General features: G+C 42.8%; 1 protein-coding gene across 1 annotated transcript in view; it reads left to right on the plus strand.

The window, feature by feature from the left end:
- Window positions 1-17,683, plus strand: part of cblb (Cbl proto-oncogene B, E3 ubiquitin protein ligase) — a 53,533-nt gene extending 35,850 nt beyond the window's left edge. The window contains exons 10-19 of the mRNA XM_037749488.1: window positions 2,695-2,895; window positions 3,095-3,289; window positions 3,421-3,807; window positions 6,588-6,679; window positions 8,975-9,109; window positions 9,219-9,283; window positions 9,485-9,598; window positions 10,275-10,463; window positions 10,686-10,802; window positions 13,214-17,683. Of these exons, the coding sequence (XP_037605416.1) occupies window positions 2,695-2,895; window positions 3,095-3,289; window positions 3,421-3,807; window positions 6,588-6,679; window positions 8,975-9,109; window positions 9,219-9,283; window positions 9,485-9,598; window positions 10,275-10,463; window positions 10,686-10,802; window positions 13,214-13,467 (1,749 nt within the window). The 3' untranslated portion in view covers window positions 13,468-17,683. The remainder of the gene's footprint in view (window positions 1-2,694; window positions 2,896-3,094; window positions 3,290-3,420; window positions 3,808-6,587; window positions 6,680-8,974; window positions 9,110-9,218; window positions 9,284-9,484; window positions 9,599-10,274; window positions 10,464-10,685; window positions 10,803-13,213) is intronic.
- Window positions 17,684-19,694: the final 2,011 nt, after the last annotated feature.

Genomic DNA, 19,694 nt, shown 5'->3' on the forward strand with positions numbered 1-19,694 from the left:
TCACTCTGTATATTAGTCAGCTGGGGTGGATCAGGCAACACTCCTCCGTCACAGCTGCATGATGATCTATGTAATTCCACATCCTGTTTGTTTTTGATCTCTGCAGAATATGAGAGGGTTCCCTTGTTCTAGTTATTAGTTTGATCCTGAATCAGTGCAGAGATGACTCAGACTGACTGAGTGGTTCGGGGCTTTTCTGCGTCTGTAGGTTTCACTCGATAAGGTTTGTGTACCTTAGTAATGAATCATCTATCAAGAGCGTTGGCAGGTAGTTACTAGTTCTTTCCACAAAGTGTAAAGTCAACATTGTCCAGAGTGATGCAAACAGAGACAGCATGCTTGGCAATAAACTCCATATTTGGTGACTTTCAGTTTCAAAAGACATCTAGACGTATGGGCTAAAACTAATTTATTTATTTATTGAGATAAATAATATATACAACATACTAGGGGAGGGGTGGGAATACGATTTTGAAATATATTTTTTAATGCCAGAATCGATATATTTGTTTCATTTGAGTCTATGCAGAGGTAGAAGGAAGTTAATGCTTTTATTGTTGTAGTCTGAGTAACGTGACGTCATATCTGTTCCGTATCCGTCAACCAGAACAAACTAGCCGGTTGGCATGCACCAAAACGAGAAATTAGAAAACGTTGGAGGGTCCGCGTGGATACGACCTGCACCCTCCCATGTTAAATCCAGTGTGGTAAACACTACACATCCAGTAAAGGATGGAAACACTTTGGGTTTCACACATTGAAGGAAAAGCAGAGCTAGACATCACGGCTAAAGCTGCATGCTAACTCTGTCACGGACAAGAAACGTTATCGCATCACGGTAACGTTGCGGTGTCCCTTATAAATTAAAAAGAAAATAGCACTAATCTGTGAGGGGAATGTCTTTATTCTTTGATTTTTTCGGTTGCTGTAAAAAAATAAATAAAAATAATGCCTGACAATGACTGATATATTTGAAAAGTTAAAAAAAAGTTAACAAAAATCTCAAATAGGAATATCAAATCGCAATATTTTTAGAATCGCGATACTTAAAAATACATACCGAATCGGCACCCAAGTATCGTGATAGTATCGTATCGGGAGATGGGTATATCGTCCCAGCCCTACAACGTACAGTGAAACAACATATACGGTCCATACATACATATCACATACTGTATACATACACATAGACATGCCATGACCTAGAGAACCAATCAATCCCCTAAACATATATCATAACGTATACACATATACAATACACATATATGATACATAAACACACCCACATACATCCACGGATAGTGTAATACATAATAATGCACTCAGTCATGCTGCAGAAAATATTCAATATCCTTTGGTACATATTTTTGGTAAATAATTCTACATCAGTGTAATGAGGTCCCGCTGGGTCAAGGCTGCATCCCGCATCCACCTACCCCACAGCCCTCCACAGCAGAGCTTAGCATGTAGATTATTATTTTAAAATACCTGTGATTTTACAGTGTTGAAAGCTGCTCCATTCAATATCTTCATTTTAACAATGGATCTACAAAAAATGCACAATCTGAAGTGTGTCTTACCTGGTAAAGTAAGCAACAGATGTTTGTGAAAACACTCATTTAATTTCACCATTGACATTAAATTCATGAAAGAAGGGATGAGCCGTGGATCAGCCCGGACACTGTCACGACTATACTCTATAATAATGTGAAAGGCGTCACTCATAGTGACAAACCCACAGACAATAATCACCTAAATGCAGTCCCTCCCACCCCAACCCCCAGCTCTACTGAGTGTTTTAGCATCTTTGAGCTCACAACTTGACTGTTTTGGCTCATTCTCACTGCTCTCATCAGCATATGTTCACCAGCTAGTTGCTGGGACATTTAACAGCTAAAGAGCCAGATATTATTCTCAGGAGATGGTGGAGACCAAACCAGAGCTAGAATATTGGGATGTGGGAAGATTTTTTCTCCTTCACCATGACAGAAGTCCAGGAGCAGTTTCTTATGTCCCTTCAGCCATGTCTGTTTCTTCTCTGTCTATGACTATCATACCATCTCCTCCCGTCTGGGATCCCTTCCTTTTAACCTCCCACTCCTTCCCTTCTCCACCCACTCCAATAAGGATTATATTTCAAACATGCCTTTGGTGCCTCCCCCCGCCAAGTCCCCAACCATATGGCCACCACAAATGCAGCTTTGTTCTCTGTAAACATTGTCTGCCTTTGATTGTAGCCCCTGAGTCAGTTGAGAGAGATGCACTGTAAACCAAGACCTCTTTTATCCTCTTATTTATGACCCCTGTTTTACAGGGGCTGCCATGTGGAATATATACATGTGGCCAATGAATGTTGTAAAGTTGCAAAACAGTTTTTCCCTGGAGAGGATTTCACAAACATGTGTCCAGTCGACTTTGCCAGAGTCCTTTCATGAGTCGAGGAAATGAGAGATATAGGGGCAGTAGTGTAGCGCATAACCTTAACCATGCATATCCCAGCTGTGTGCAGAAACCACCTTCCTGCTCGACGGCCCAAGTAGTTCCTCATGTTCCCAAAACACAGCAAGCAACAAAGCCATGGGATCATTCGATTTAGAATGGGGTCACAAATGTCACCGCCACACCTGTGTGTGTCTGTGTGTGTTTACCTGAAATATCCTGTTTGGTGAAAACTCTTTCCGTTATCTGTTCCAGGAGTCGGACGGTCAGGGTTGTCCGTTCTGTCGTTGTGAGATCAAAGGCACAGAGCCCATTATTGTTGATGCCTTTGACCCACGAAATGAGGGAAACAAGATCTTTTTCCTGGACCAGCACAGCTGCCCCATGCTGGAGCTGGATGATGACGAGGACCGAGAGGACTGCCTGGTCATGAACGGACTAGCCAACATCAGGAAGGTAAAGACTTGTCATATTAGGGGAGTGAAAGTGAAGGATATTTACTTTTATCTTTCACTTGAGTTCAGAATTGTACTTTTAACAGTTTGATAAATATAAACAGATGATTAACTCTATTCCAATGCTTACAGTAAACAGCACAACAGCTGGTCATAAATGAGTAAACACCCCTTTAAGAGATGATTTACTTTTCTCTCAGCACTGTGCAGAGCGCCAGAACTCGCCCATGGTGTCTCCCAGCTCTTCACCTGTCAGCCAACACAGGAAAGTCCAAGGAGGAGACACCAGCCACTGCATCCAGCACCTCGGCCTTCCCCCCGTCCCGCCACGACTCGACCTCATCCAGAAGGGCGCCATACGTTCCCCATCCGCCAGTCCCACCGGCTCCCCGAAGGTCAGTCCCAGCATTCCACACAAAAACAACAAGAAAACATGAAAAGTGTTGTGATTTAGAAATGAGGCTAGAATTATTTAGATAGTCTTCTGTCATTTCAGTGAACAAACCATATCTCTCCACCTCTCTAGGGTTCGCCAGGCATGTCCAGGAAGCAGGACAAGCCTCTCCCAGCCCCACCTCCTCCCCAGAGGGACCCACCTCCACCACCTCCCCCCGAGCGTCCGCCTCCCATCCCCCCAGAGTCACGCCACTCTTGGCTCCCCACCACCTCTCCCTTGTCATGTTCCGTCTCATCTTCTACGGGCACGCTGTCAGACCCCCAGATGCCACCTGAGACGCGGTGTCCTAAAGACAGCCACTTTGCAGATGCCCACAGGACCGGATCCGATCACCCGCACCAGCTGGAACCCACCGTGCCCTCTCACCTGAACGGAAGACCACTCAGTTGTCCGTCTGCTGGATTTGGGAGGTTACATCACAGAATGGAGGGGGCAGGAACGTCAGAGAGCTCCAAGGTAGGGCTTTGATATCAGTTTGAACACATGCAGAGTGGCACCCGTCTCCCTCCATGCCAGTATTTGGTGTAGCTCTATTGCTGTCCGGCAGGAAACAGTAGAGCTTTTGCATGTTGTACATGCTGTACAGTGCCAGAAACATGTTGAGATAACAAAAAGGGAAAAAAAGGTGCTATAAAACGGGAGAAATGCGGAAGAATTGTGACCCCCGGAGGAAACCGAGAGAGGGCGATGAAAAACGTGTCTTCCGGGAAAATCATGAGGGTTGGCAAGAATGGAAATAAACACACAGCAGGTCTGTTCAGAGGAAGCGTTAAACAGTCAACATGAAGTGTTACACAGTGAACTGAGGTTTAGCGGCTGCATAAATTAAAATGAGAGTGTATCTGTTGCGTGAGACGTGCATCTGATACGCTTGTGGTACAGATGGGGGGCAATTGTGGTTTGTATTAATTTAATCAAACATTACAGCAGCGGTTGCTGCAGACACATTTGGTGGAGATCTGCACTTTTCTAGTTCCTGACGCAAACGGTTTACCACCCTCATTGTCATAGACAATGACAGTCACTTTGTAGATAAGGAATGCAGCAGGCGCCAGACTGATGAGCTGCTCTGCCATTCTTCCAATGTGTACTGGAAGTGTGTTGGACGGAATGTAAATATGCTAATCTATGCTAAATATAGAAATCCCTGATTGAACTGAAACTCTGACCATTCAAATACAACCAGTCAAATCCTGCAGAGACATTTAGTGGTTAGGAAACCAGAATACTTCTGAGATCAGAAAGTTTCTGTCAATAGCATCGTCACTTTCGGTAATTATCAGGAAGTTGATTTGCATACTTTTTGTCCTCCATATAGGGACACTTTAATTTCACAGATAGGTGTGCGTTGCATATGGAATATATTTCTCAACTAGTGTTACTGAAGGTGAAATGGACCAGGATTTTCAGAATTGTCCAATGATATGGCTTCATAAATGAAAACAGTACTTTGTGCAGCCGTGTGTGTCTGTGTGTCCCACAGGGAGCTGACCTTTACAAGGTTTACAAGATTTGTTTATTGTCACACTACGACACAGCGTTGCACAGTGAAATATGTGTGGAGTACGAAGGATGAGTTGAGGAGTCTCACAGGCTTAGGAAAGAAGCTGCTCTGTTATCTGGTGGTACGACAGCAGACGGCAGCAGGATAAACAGGATAAACAGGCTGATATAGGTTATTTATAAGATGTCATTTTGCTACATTTATGACAGAAATACACTCATCAATATAGGAAAAAAGGAAGCTCTGGGATTGTGCAGCGATAAGACGATCACCACCCACAACATCTTCCGACCACCCAGTCAGACCAGCTAAACCAAACGCCACTGAAAGCGGCCAGGAAGAGAGGGAAGTAGAGTCTGGATAAGGGCTAAGCTAACCCAGCTAGGACCCAAGGCTATTCCACTACCCAGCCTTCTCCTGGCTCATGTCCGGTCACAGGAAAATAGAAATGATGAAATAAGACTTCAGGCTAACCCATTAATGGGAAACCAGAGACTGTTGTGCCAACATCTTTACAGACCTGGCTCCATCATAACATCCCGGATCAATCTATTGCACTTGACGGGTGGACTGTATTCCGCGCAGACAAAACGCAGGACTCCTGCAAAACGAGGGGGAGGCGGACAGACTGTTTACATCAACGATGCTCGCTGCTCAAATGTGGTCAAAGTTGATGGACGATGTTATCCTGATGTCAAATTTGTAATCTTCAAGTGCAATAGCTTGATCGGAGAACGATTTCGGTGGCGTTTGGTCCGGCTGGAACCTCACTTTTGTTGGCTAATCAGGCAGAAGATTAACAGGCCACGCCTGCCCTGTGAATGCAGATTATTTTTGACATGGGATAAATATGAATTACTTAGTCAGAAGATGTCTATCAATCAGTGCTGTGTTGCATTCCTTCTCAGCAGCACTGCTTTTACGTGACACACACGTGGCTTTTCCAGTCAACAAGCCGAAGCGTCCTCGTGTAAAATACGTAACCTCAAGGCTGAGCCATCGGTGTGTGAATGAGTATTTAGATTAGATCCTGAAGGGCAGGTTGCATGGCAGTTGACATGTAGTGTAAAGTGCTTTGAGTGGTCGGAAGACTAGAAAGGCACTATATAAATGCAAGTTCATTTACCATTTACTCATCCTGCTCAGAACACTACAGGCTGATGATTGGACAGAGCGTCCTTTATTAACAGCCGTGACAGCGATGCTGGTGTTGTTTTCACCTTGTGAGTCTGTGTGTGAGTCATCACGGCAAAATGTGGTCCAGGAGACACCTACCGTAGCAGTAGCAGGAACTACCACAGAAGAGGTTTGGAGTACTTTGCCAGGTGTTTATATTAAGTCTGCACAATATGATTAAAATCTGCGATGTGTGATATCATTGTTTAATATTGCGATCATCAGATAAAGGGGGGCAAAATGGACTTTGAGTGTGCACTTATTGAAATGCTGCATACATTGGTGAAACAAGTGTGTGATCGGTCTCACCTTCTTTAGACAGAATAAACCAACTGAAGTGACTTTGCTCAGCTTTGTGAAGCCCAAAACTCGCTCGCTGCTGCTTGCGGCTTCGATTTTTGGCAATTTAGCTTCAAACTTCTGTTGACCGAGAAAAGTGTTTGAACCCGGAATGGCGGCTTCTGGCTGTATTTCATCAAATTCAATTGACATTACCTTTCAGTTGTTCCTTTGTGTTTTTTTTTTATAATTCTCCCCCTTTCTGTTGTGTGTGCAGCCCTTCTCTAATGGTGTGCAAGTCAGCGATGAGTATGACATCCTTCCCTCACGGCACTCGCCAACGCCGTCCGCGCTTGCCAATAGCCACAAGTGAGTATTACACAGATACACACATAATAGAACTATTTATCCAGGGAGATGACCAAAGTTTCCTTGGAAGTATCCTCAAAAAATAATATTGAAATGCTATCTCTGTACGGCACATTTGTATTAATATGAGCAGAAAAGATTGCGGAAGCGTGTGTGTGTTCTCCGTATCCATGCAGTGGTACTTTACCGCCACCAGTGAGTTCCCGGGGAACTTTTTTTTATAGTTCCCATGACAAGGCTGTATTTTAAAACTGTGTATCAAAATAAAAGTATGTGGAAACCTTAAAGACACGATCAGTTGATCACGAATGCAAAATCTTATTTCGAGACTCAGCTGTATCTTATTTCCCGTATTAGACTGAGTAAAGTCATTTGATGGCAGAACTGTGTAAACCAAAAGGGGAAGAGAACAAAATAGCTCAGTTTAACACTAGTCAGTTACTTTTAGCCTTTCCTTTTAGTCTAAAGTTCCATCTCCCAAACCTCCTCCTTTCTTTTCTCGCTGGTTTCAGACTCAGGGAAACTTCTCCCAGTGAGGTCTGGAAGCCTCAGGGAAAAGTCCTGGTTAGAAACAGCTTTAAAAATGATGGCTGAACGTCTAATAGCCTTTTAGCTGCAGCCGGGATTAGATTAGGTATTTCTGTGTATCGGGGCTGAAGTGGAGGCAGGGGATAGAGCTGTCACTTCTGATGAAGCTTGAGCTGAAAGGGGAAGTTCTGGTCTTGCTGAAAACAATTTAGCGTTGCAAAATATTGTGAGTGATGTACACACACTTCCTGTACACAAATGTCTGCAGCTGACTTGTGTACAGTATATGCATCACAACATACAGTAGGTTTTTATTACTATATATATGAAGACCTCCATTCATTCCCTGAACCTGAATGTGTATTTGGTAATTACAGCATGTTTTGGTTTAGTTTACATGCTCATGTTTAATATGTAACAGTGGTTATGGTGAGCCATTTGGCTGGACTGTTGTTTTTTGTAACTGATTGGCCAAATACATTCCTGCATCATTCGTAGTAGACACTTCCTTTCACTGTTGCCTCGTTTAATTATTACTTACAGAAGACACAACAGGTATCGTACTTTGTACCTTTGCTGCACAATAACATTGTACTGTAACATATCAGGTAGGTAATCACAGCTAGCCGGGTGGAGCCAGCTGATAAGTGGTGCTGCTGAATATTTTCACATCACAGTACACAAATTAAAGTCTTTATGAATTTGGCCTGATGGCTCTGGTCTGCAGCCTGATTTTGTGGAATTATAGAGACACTGATCAGCGATGTTTGGGGATATTTATCCATTCAGAAAGAACCTGATTATTAAGGTTCAAACCCTGAAGGGGTAGAACCCTATTGAGTTTGTGCTGGTTTAACATTTTGTCGTCTTCCACCGCGGCTCAAATTGCCGCGAGGGTACAAGCTAGAAACATGAAACTTGGCCCAATAACTGGAAATGGTGTGCAAGTGCTTCCCAAGAAATATGAATCCAATCGGCCACATGGTGGCGCTGTAATTAATGCCCTAAAATGCAAATTTTGAAAGACCTCAAGGCGTGAGTCTGATTGACGAAATTTGACACACATATCCAGCTCAATGTGCTCTGCAGAAAAGCCTCTTCTTGGATCATAAAAGTCTGCCAAGATGGATTTTTTGCTGAGAAACAGTAATATGAATAGACCTCAATAACCAACAGAATTTCCCCAAATTCGATGCACATGCTCGGGGGGGACAAGTAATAACCAAGATCTGAAGTGTCATGTTGATTGGTGTGTGGCTGTGGCATATTTAGCATTATATGCTATATTATGCCTTTGCTCAATTTACTGTGAGCTGGAACGAGCCAGAGACATGAAACCATAACTGGAAATGATGTCCTAATGCTTCATATAAAATATGATCTCAATTGGCTTGATGGTGGCGCTACAATTAACAGCTGAAAAAGTGAAAAGTCTTAGGAAATTGGCCTTAACTCAAGTTGTCTTTGAGCAATCACATCCTGCACTGAGACCTGAACGTGCACACCAAAACCGTGTTTCCACTGCATGGTACGACTCACTTTTGGTACCAGGTCCTTTTCCCTAGCTGTGTTTCCACTGCAGATAGTACCCCCCTCAGTGTAGGCGGGATTCTCAGCTGATCGCCGCACCTGTCCTTATGGCACCCCAGAACTACCATCATCCTCCTAATGGGACTGAGAAGATATCAGTGATTGTAGTTTGAATGTAATAACTATGAGTGACACTAATGGAAAGGTTGGGTTGATTAATCGTGGTCCTCTCTACAGGCCCTCCAACCCTTTCAGCAGCCCTGTGGTGGAACGACAGCGGGTAGCGATGGAGAGGGCGGAGGACGACTATCAGATCCCTTCATCCAACCTCTGCTTGAGCCAGGCTCCCATCTGCATCTCCGTACCCAGCAGGTACCGGCCGTCTTTCACCGTGTTAAAGTAACTATGGTGATACAACAGCGATGTTCCATTAGAGTTTAATTAGGCCTCTGTGAACCAAACAGATTTTCCTCTCATGCAGGCACTTAGAGAACAGCTCTCCAGAGCCCTCCGTCGACGAGAAGAAGCCCCAGCCCCCCGAGCCTGGTGAGTCCTGAAACCAGCAGACACAATTAAACATCACAAGTAGTGAATCTTTTATTTGACTTCCTATGACTGAGATCATTCATCTGATGTAGTGAATGTTGCACTCCATAGTTTTTATTCTGTCTCATTTAAGGATGTTAAACCTGAACGTGCATAACAACCAAGTAGAACGATCTAATGTTCTCTGCTTCTGTTCCTCAGGTGGACACTCAGACTCGGGTAGGGGGTCGGGCTCACGGGTGGCACATAGCACCCTCTGCCCCTTCAACACCAACAAGATACCCTCCGACTATGACATCCTGCTGCCGCCACAAGGTAGCCAACCCCAACAGGATCACATCTCCCCCCCCACACCCAGCCACAGCTCCCTGTCCGTCACAGCCTCTCTGCTCTCATATCCCGGACAGTTTTAAGGCATTGTTGCTAAATCTATATAAATATATCCGTGGACTGTGGGGCGATCACCCTGTTGATCAGTTCATTCTTATCGATTTGTGGAGCGTGACAGCTCGGTGTGACCCGCTGCTTTGCTAGCGCTGTGACTAGAATGCTTTTGCCCATCAGGCCTTGATCCATAATCTCCTTCTGTTTTTAGCATGCGATCCACTCGGAATATTAAACATTTTAAATCCATCTTTTCAGCGGTTGATGCAATTTTACTGCAAAACAACTACTTGTCATCTCTGCTTTGGAGCTTGGCTCTGCCAGACATGCTGTGTTTTCTGCCCCCCCTAGTTGCGCGTGTGATGACGTTGCACAGAAACCCGTCTACAGCCTCCACTTTTGCCCAATGATGCCAATAATATACTGCCTACTGCCGCTTTAACCCAGACTACCCACACCAAGTTTCTGCTCTTCTGCATGTAATCCCATTGCTGGAACTGCACATGGTTTTGACTTCCTAGCAGCATCAGCCACCTCCTCACGGAATAAGTCTAAACTCTGAATCAGAGCAGAGACTTCAGTCTGTTGTGTTTCTGTTGTGTTTCAGCATTAGAAGTTCCCTTCATCAGCCGCCCTCCGTCCCAGCCTCCTCCTCCACCGGCGCGACACAGCTTCACCGACCTCTCCTCCTCTTCTACATCCCCGTTCTGCAACTCCTTCACATCCTCCTCCTCCTCCTCCTCTGTCATCGCACGACCACACCGGCCCTCCTCTGGACACTTGCTGTTAACCCCTGGTGAGCTTGTGACATTTTGTTCCGACCAAATTTGTGAAAAAAAACAACATATAAATGTAGTGCATCTCCTACGGTGTTATGTTAATCTAAGGATTTTCTCTCGCAGTGGATTAAGTGTTTATTATGCTCACCGAATTGTGGAAAATACACACAATACAGACTTACAGATACTTTCAACAGCCGCAGACTTTACCTGAATTTTCTCTTTCGTCTGTGGTGTAGACACAGTGTTGGACATGCTGAACAGTGCTGCTCCTCTTCCTCCAATCAGACGACACACAGAACATGTTAAAGGCTCCAGAGGCTGCCTGGAGTACGACCACGTACCAGCCAGTCAAGGTAGTTACCTCTCCTTCTCAGCAAATGCACACATCGTCCAGGTCTTACTGAGTTCACTTTCACACAAAACATTGGAAAATATACGTAGTGGTAATATACATAGAACTGCATCTTCTCTGTGTTTAAGACCTCAGTCATCGAACATATTCTGACTGGACGTATGATATCAAAACCTTGTACTCTAGTAATTAGAGATGCAGTAAGAAAATGTATGAGTATTGTGCAATTCAAAGAAGAAATTATAGCTGCTGCGCAACGAAGAAGGAAGAAGGAAGAAGGAAGAAGGAAGAAGAAGGAGGAAGATGAAAAAAGGAAGACAAATGATAAATACAGAACAGTTTATCATCTTTAATCCTTTTAAGGCATTAGCATGTTCTTTCTGCCTCGATCGGGTCTCAAACTCACAACCTCAGACACTATATTGGTGAGTTTACTGCCCGGGCAGAACTACCACTTCACACTATCAATCAACATTTATTTGTATAGCCCTTTACAACAACCAAACGGTACCCAAAGAGCTTTACATTAACATCAGGAAATAACAGGAATAAAAACACAACATATTCTAAAAGGCATAGGGAAAAAGTCACAGCGCTACTAGGTATTAAAAGCCAATCTAAATAAAAAAGTCTTGAGCTTAGATTTAAAAAGCCCTAGGTCAGTGACAGTGCGTATATCAGAGGGTAACTTGTTCCATAGTTTAGGAGCAGCGACAGCAAAAGCACGATCACCCCACAGCTTATACCTCGACCTCGGGACTTCTAAAAAAGGTTGACCAGATGACCGCAAAGCCCCGTTATGCTCGCGGAGAGATAAAATCTCGGACAAATAAGGTGGGGCGAGGCCGTTAATGGCTTTAACAAACAAAACATTAAGAGCTTAAAATCGATTCTAAAGCAAACTGGGAGCCAACAGAGCGAGTAAAATACGGTGGGTAATGTGTTCACGTCTGGACGTGTTAGTTAAAAAGCGAGCAGCAGCATTTTGCACAAGTTGGAAGCGCGCGAGGGAAGACTGGTTGAGACTAACATACAGAGCATTACAATAATCAAGTCTCCAGCTAATTAAGGCGTGAACTGTCTTCTCGAGATCGTGCCGATTGAGGAAGGGCTTTACTTCAGCCGGAAGACGAAGCTGGAAAAAGCTTGAGAGTTAATCTGTTTATCGAATTTCAAACAGCTGTCACATGTCACACTATGACTGAGGCAGTCGCTAGGGTTGTATGTAAAGGCAGATTGTCAAAAATTCAGTTTTTGAGACAAAATTCTGACAACGCAGAGATGTCAGGAATGAATTTTAATACAGATTGATTGCTTTATAAGTGACAAATTGAGGTTTAAAAAATGCTCTATTTCCATTGACTGCAGTGGTTCACGTGAGGAAAAAATAGATATTTACCCCCCTTACATCTACCTCAACATGTTGTCATTTATTTTCATGAACATTGGAGCTTTATTTAGCAAGAATTTACAGTAGCTGTGCTCATTACTGTTTACACTAAAACGTTTTGATGCACAATTTTTGAAAATCTGTGCTGGATGGTTTGTGGAGGATGGTCTGAAGATGCAGCACGTTTGGTGTCAATTGAGCAAAAAATGTGGGAGGAGATAAGTTTAATAAGTTTTACAGTTTTTGAGAAAGACAGAGTGATGTACTTCATAATTCAGCATCTGAACATGTCTGCTCACCTGAGCTACATTTTGGTGGAAGTTGCAAAGTCGTAGCACGTACGGCTGATTTGTTATGAATTTTCAAAGTTTTGAACTTTCAACGTTTGCTGCAGCGCCACCATCAGGACTGTTGGCCCACAAAGCCAGTTGAGTAAGTTTAGCATAGACCTGGACCCATGTGGGAGGTTTGGTTTATTGTCATGCATGGGAAGGCAGATTTCCTAGGAAGAAGAAGAAGAATATTGATAAAAAAAACAACTGACAGCAAAGTTACTGTCAAAGAAAAAATCCCCCTCGGTTGAAAGAATCCTCTCATGGACCCAGAGTGTCTCATCAATATGACCGACATGAACAGGAAGTCCTGAGCAGCTCTTTCAATGATCGTAGGAGTCACTTTGTGCAGACGTGCAAAGTTTGTCTGAATTTGAATTAGTTTCATTGTGTTTGATTTCATTACTTTTATTTCCCAAAATGTACCTCGTTTCCCTTGAAGCAGGTTTTACCATCTCTGGCATTCCACTGTGGAGATAATGTGCAGTGAATACCTCAATATCTGCTTTCCAGCTATGAAGGACAGTGATTACTTAAAAAGGTCAAAACTCAGAAAGTATTAGAAACAATGTCAAAGCTTTTGTTCTGTGACGGGCAGCGTTTAGTCTACAAACGTCTCCTTGACCACTTGACACTCTGCCTGTGTGCGAGGAGGCATTTTGACGTGATTTCTCTCCTCTTCTCTTCAAGTATCGATGGACTGTTTGCAGGCCCCCGCCAGGCCGCCCAAGCCACTGCCCAGGAAGATCCCTCCAGACATTCAGCCGGGCAAACCCCACAGCTCGGAGTCGCAGAACGTGGACGCCAAAATCGCCAAGCTGATGGGCGAGGGTTACTCCTTCGAGGACGTGAAGCGGGCGCTGATGATCGCCCAGTACAAAGTGGACGTGGCCCGAAACATTCTGCGAGAGTTTGCCTTAGTGGCCCCGAGACTGAACCTCTAGTCCTAGAGACAGTGAAAGGGGGGAGCTGTGCCTCTGAATGGACCGACTTAAAAAAAAAAAGGGCTTCTTCATTCTGCTTGGCCTGGGACTGTTGGATCTACAATAATCAACAGAAACCCAGACTTTTTTCAAGAGACTTGCCTTTTGTTGCTGAACAGAGATAAGGATGCACAACAAAGTGGCTAAAAACCAAATCACAGTAGAACACAGAGATAAAAAAAAAGGGAGAAAAGACCGTCTGTGAATGATTTAAACCTGTGAAATAAAAGGAAACCAGGCTCTGTGTTGTTTACAGTGAGCTTTGCCGGTGCTGGCCTCTGGTTTTCAAATGCTCCTGTTGATCTCCAGGCGTGGACTGTCTGCCTGTTTTAAAGCCCTGATCCTGCTACTGCTGCTACTGTTCCTTTCACATCCTGCCACCCTTCACATTTAGTTTGAAGGGCCTTTCCATAGAACAACACACCTCCAGCTCTTTTTAGCTTAAATGTACAGCCAATTTGTAGGGGGGCATTTTTATTTACAACCAGTAGGGGGAGCCAGACTCCACCAGTTTTGTTACTTTCTTCTCCTCGTGTTTCCTGTTTCACCCTCCTCTTCCTTTGTGTGTTGACTCCACTTAACAAGATGTGGTGAGTCTGGAGCCAGAGGATGCCTTATTGATTCACTTGTTTCCCCCCAGACCTGGAGAAAAACTGTACCACATCTCCAGAGGAGCACTTTTTGTTAGACTTGGTATCTTCTTTTGGACAAGAAAAGTGAAGCAGGGAGAGGGTGGACGGGTTAGTTCTGCTCTGTGTTTCTGTTACTAGATCAGGGGATTAATCAGCTGGGGCCTTTTTTGTTTACTTTCTTCATCTGAGGACAGCAAGCCTATGAATGTATTTGTTCTTGCGTGAGTGAGCGATACCTTTATACTCTGAGCTCCTCTCAGGCCCCTTCTTTGCCCTGAAGTGATTTAAGTGGTGGAAAATATTTAGTGGATTTCTCAAATGACCAAAAGCCAGACGATCGTGCCTGCGTTTCAGCTCAAGCATTTAAATGGCAGGAGCAAATCTGTCGTGTAGATCAGCGAGTCAGACGTCGCCTGTTAAGAGCTCAGCCGTCACACTGCCGCTGCCTGTCTCCACTTCAGGTACACAGCCATCACACGTCCACATTCCCAACAGCTTTGAGGAATCACTCTCAATCTGATTTGCAGTGAAAGACGCGTGATAGCTCTACAGCAATTATGCATTTTCTGATGTAGAGTTGTAATGTGAACACAGTAGAGATGAACAGAATACTGCAGATGAGTCATATGCACCTTCACTACAGGTGGAGTTCAAACCCATTACCTCAGAATCTGGAATCAGGTGGATTTCTCCGTAACGACTGCAAGCTGTCTCATCAATGCATATATTGGATTTCTTCAAACAGCATTGTTTTATTATGTTTTTATTAGTATGCAAGATCTTGCCAGACTCGTTAGGGGTGTAGTTTACCATAAAACAAGCTATTATTCTCATACTCAAACTTTGCTTTGTCCTATTTTAGTGATATTTCTGGGTTTCCAGATTTCAACAATTTTAGGGTACAATGGTATTCTTATGGATTAAAAAACTGAATTATCATGGTTAAAATCTGGCTTTAAGATTGCTACCTGTAGAATCTGAAATGTGATGACAGTCCCTTGGTAGTATTTGCTTCCATAACAGTCGCTACTTCCTATTTGGTTACAGCTAGATTATTTAAGCAACGTATCTGAATGTATTGTGTTGGGAAACATCGGGTTTAACAGAGATAGACAGCTTACTTATTGGAGTGTACATAGATTGGTAGTGTGGATCTTTTCTTCCTGACAGTACAATGTGATGTATCAATATGATATGGGTCTAACTGTGTCATCCTAACTACTGTGTATCAGGACTATAGTAACTTTTATTATATTAATAGTTGATGCAGCACGCTGAGCTAAGCACCTTGAGACTGTGCAACATCTGGGTCTGTCTGTTTGGACTGAGGTTCCTCTTAGGGATGCACCGATTTGACTTTTTCAGTCCCGATACCGAGTACCGATCTGATACCAGTGTTTATTACACGGCTTTGTTGAATACTTGATTCCGATTGGTCAATCACAGCGTTCTACGTTCTGTTATTTCTTTATAGCAGGCCGCTGCTATGTATAACAGACCGTTGCTATGGGCACAGTAATGATGTTGGTCCTGTTGTCTGTCTGTCGCTGTACATTATCCCTTACATAATTCATAATCTGTATACCTCACTGTGTGTGGAAGTGACTGAGATCATTCTTTTATGTGTTAAAGGCAACAACAGGCTCGACTTGAATGTCACTTTCCTAACTTTGTAAAACAAAAATGTAACAAATAAATACATAGATAACATAAATTCAGTGAATTGGTTATTTATAATTAATATAATAAATCATACACCGACAACTTGGCAAAACAAATCTGCAAAATTAACAGGAATTACAATTACAAGTGTAAAAATGTTTAATGCAGCTACAAATTGGTTAAAACAGGAATTAAAATTCCGGTATGTAATGTGTATGGCATATAAACATAGAATTGAATTAAATAGATCGGCCCCGTTGTCACCGATATCCGATCCGGTATCGGTGCATCCCTAGTTCCTCTTCAGTCCAAAGTGTACCCAGGGACGAGCCGAATAAACGCAGCGACACATAGCGCTGACCCATTTTCACCTTTCATTTCTCTGCAGCCATTATTATGCTATCAGGATTAATGTGAGGTGATGTATTGTAGTTTTCTTTCATGGAGGAGCTTTAATATCTTGATTGATTTAGGTCCACCTGTGATTGAGGCTCTTCACAAAGCAGACAGCTCAGTGTTTCTGGTAAGAAGACTTCTTCACAGTCTGGATGCGTAAATGGAAATAAAATGGTTGAGTTGGAACGCCCTGATAATACCGCAGGAGGAGAAGATGACCCCAGTCCTAATGATACAGCTCACTGACTCACATGTATTCATAATATGTGAGTGAAACCAAACCATGAAAGCACTCTCCCTACTTGAGTGGTGTTTTTAATGTGTCAGGCATCTTAACAGGTTTCTCATAATTGTTACAATAAGATCTTATCAGGTCATCTTAACCCCGATTTGACATTTATTCTTCCAAGCAAAACCATGTTACCATAGCGACTAAAAGGTTGCTGTGTTCATGTAGATATCGTGAGTTTGGCTCTCTGTGCTGCGTAGTCAACCGAGGGAATAAAACGATGCTTGGTGATGGGAGACATCAGTGAATTCGCTCTTAAAGTCTGGAAGTTTTATTGTTTTAATTTGTTTATTATTTTAGTCATCTGGTCAGTGACGGATCGCAGACATCAAATGACCCCACCCCCACCCACGTCTTTCCATAAAGAGGATGTATACACCCCTCCGCCATCCTTTCCTCACTTTTTTTAGAGCAGCACTTTAAAGGGGAACGTCACTGTAGTTTAAAATGCACATATGTTAATATTGGGGCTTCAAACAGTCCGTAGAGAATCAGTGATAAGGAGCGATGCTGTGTGAACCAAGTCTCTAATCTCAGTACAGACACAGATTCACCAAACATCCCAAGCAGCACAGCCATAAAAAAGTATGTCAACTAAACAAAAACACGTATATAAATTTATGATTAAGCACTTAGATAATGCTAGGCTAAGCAGCTTTATCCGCTCCCCTAACTCACCAAGTTAATTTACATTTCAACATTCAAATGATGTTTATTGTCACAATTGATAATGCTATTTGTACTGAACCAGAAAATCCTGCTCTCCTTTTCCAACTCACGGATTATAGCGTAGTTCCTGTTGCAGATTAGACAATGAGTTAACCCTCATCTGGTTTAGAACGAACCACCGCACATATTCAGATATGAAATTCAGTGGCATTCCCCTTTAACCTGTGGCTTAATTTTCGCACTGGTCTGTTTTTAACTTTTTATTTTCTCAAACTTGAACTACTCTGAGCTCAGTATCGTCCGTTCCATTGGACGTGTACTTGTGAAAGGGGGGTAAGTGGCCTTAGGTTGCAAAGGGCAGTTTTTATTTTGTAATGCCATTTTCGTATTGATGTGCTGTGGTGACAAAAAAAAAAAAATGATATGATAATATGTAAAGCATAGAGTAATGTGCAATTAATTTATACATTATTAATGCTTTTCTTGATATGTTATTTTCATGAATAAGTAAATTAAAAAGTCACAATTCCTTTGTTTTATTGAATGTTTTGTGTGCGTGTGTGCGTGTGTGCGTGTGTGCGTGTGTGTGTGTGTGTGTGTGTTTGTACAGCTATCCTTCTGAGGACCGATGTGAGTTTTTAGACCTTCAGAGTGAGGACATTTCGGACAGTCCTCACCTTCAAAAGCCTGTTTGAGGGTTCAAACTTGGTTTTAAGGTCCAGGTTAGAATTGGGTTTATGTTAGGGTTAGGTTTGGGTTAAAACCAGAGATGCTCGGATTACAACACACACAGAGGGAGAGTGACTTCATTCTCTGCTCAGGTAGACATTACTCCTCTATACCTTTACATAACAAATAGTTTTTTACCGCCATATTGATGCTCTGGATATCGTATAGAGAACCTTTAACAAAAATCACCATCCTTATCCTTAAAACGTCCTGAATACATGCGATGTACTCAGGTTTAGTTACTTCAGGAGCTATTTCAGGTTCATAAACATCAACAAATATGCACTGATGGCAGTTTAACTTAATTTGTTGATATACTCTAAACATGATCTGATCTGAGAATTCAAGGTTTAGGGGGTATTTTAATGTTGTACCTTTAGTTGTGTTAGTGTTGGATTGGATTCAGACTATAAATCTCATTTTGGAGTGTAAACATAGAAAACATGACACCTCCAAACATCTCCAACATGATGCTCAGTGAGCTGAATTTCCTGGGAACATAATCTCTTAAGGCCTTTCCCTGCTCTCTCTCAACGACAGCTCACTATATACTACAACTGCTAAAAATGGATTGGATTTCATCGCACTAACACACTCTGGCCTATTTTGTTTGTTCAAGACATCAGATGTAGGATTTGTTACACAACACACTATTAGCTAATGCAAATGCCTTGGACAGTATGTTGGGTTTGAAATGCCAAAACCAAGAGGAGCCAGTGATGTTTTTTTTTTCCCCCACAGTGAGCCAAACTGAATCATCCAAGGAATGTGATCAAAATAGCTGCTTCCTGTGGGTGCTGCGTTTCTGCATCTATATTTTTACACAATGCCTTAGAATTACATGCAAAGGATGCAGGGGCTTAAGAATGAGACTCCCTGAGAAAAAAAACAAAAACAAAAATGTGAATCTGGCAGGAAGCTGAAATAACAACAAGGGCGCGCATCTCCTCCGACACTCAGTTCACTAAATACATTTTTATAACTAGTTTTGGGAGCAAAGACCACGCACAAGAGTATGTAAGTTCATTTCCCCTTTGACCTGTGACAGACAAGTCCAAACATTATAAAACGCTTACCTCAAACCATGGAGCAGGAGCTTTTCCTCAACCCTACAAATAGCGATCTGTTTGAAGAAAATCTGCAAACTCCTGAAGTCCCAGCGTCCTCTCCGTCTCCAACCATCCTAGACCACCATCAACCTCAGTTGCACTCAGCCATCCACGTTCGATTTTGGTTGATTTTACGTGATTTTTGGTTATAGTTATTAATTTAATTGTTAATCAGAGTTCCAAATTGATAGTTTATTATCATTTAAGAGTATTTTTTTTTTTTTTTTTTAATTGCAAGACAAAAGACAACACAACAACAAGAGGACAACAGAACAGTGAGTACAGGCCAGTTAACACATTTCTGCCAAAGGATGAGAGAACCAATTGCATGCGTTGACACACTGACTGAACTCTTTGTCCTTGCTCTCTTTTGAAAGAGAATCGACAGAATCCTTGGAATATAAAGAAGTCATTGCAGTATTCATCACCCACCGAGCCCCGTTGTCTCCTGCTGTAATCATCAAAGGTAAGCCAATTCATGTTTTCGGTCTGTGTTGTAGCCTGTAGTACTATTGTCTATTTCATGTGTGGTGTATGTGGCCGCCGAGCCAGGCTACCGGTATGTTCACGTATTGTTTTTAAACATACTATCCGCTATCCATTACTATCCTGCTGGTTTGGTGATGCTGTTGTGTTGCGTCTGTCAGCTGTGCTGTGTGTGTGTGTGTGTGTGTGTGTGCATGAGTGTGTTTTGGGGTGGAG

The sequence above is a fragment of the Sebastes umbrosus genome, chromosome 17 (assembly GCF_015220745.1).
Source record: "Sebastes umbrosus isolate fSebUmb1 chromosome 17, fSebUmb1.pri, whole genome shotgun sequence".
Classification (NCBI taxonomy): domain Eukaryota; kingdom Metazoa; phylum Chordata; class Actinopteri; order Perciformes; family Sebastidae; genus Sebastes; species Sebastes umbrosus.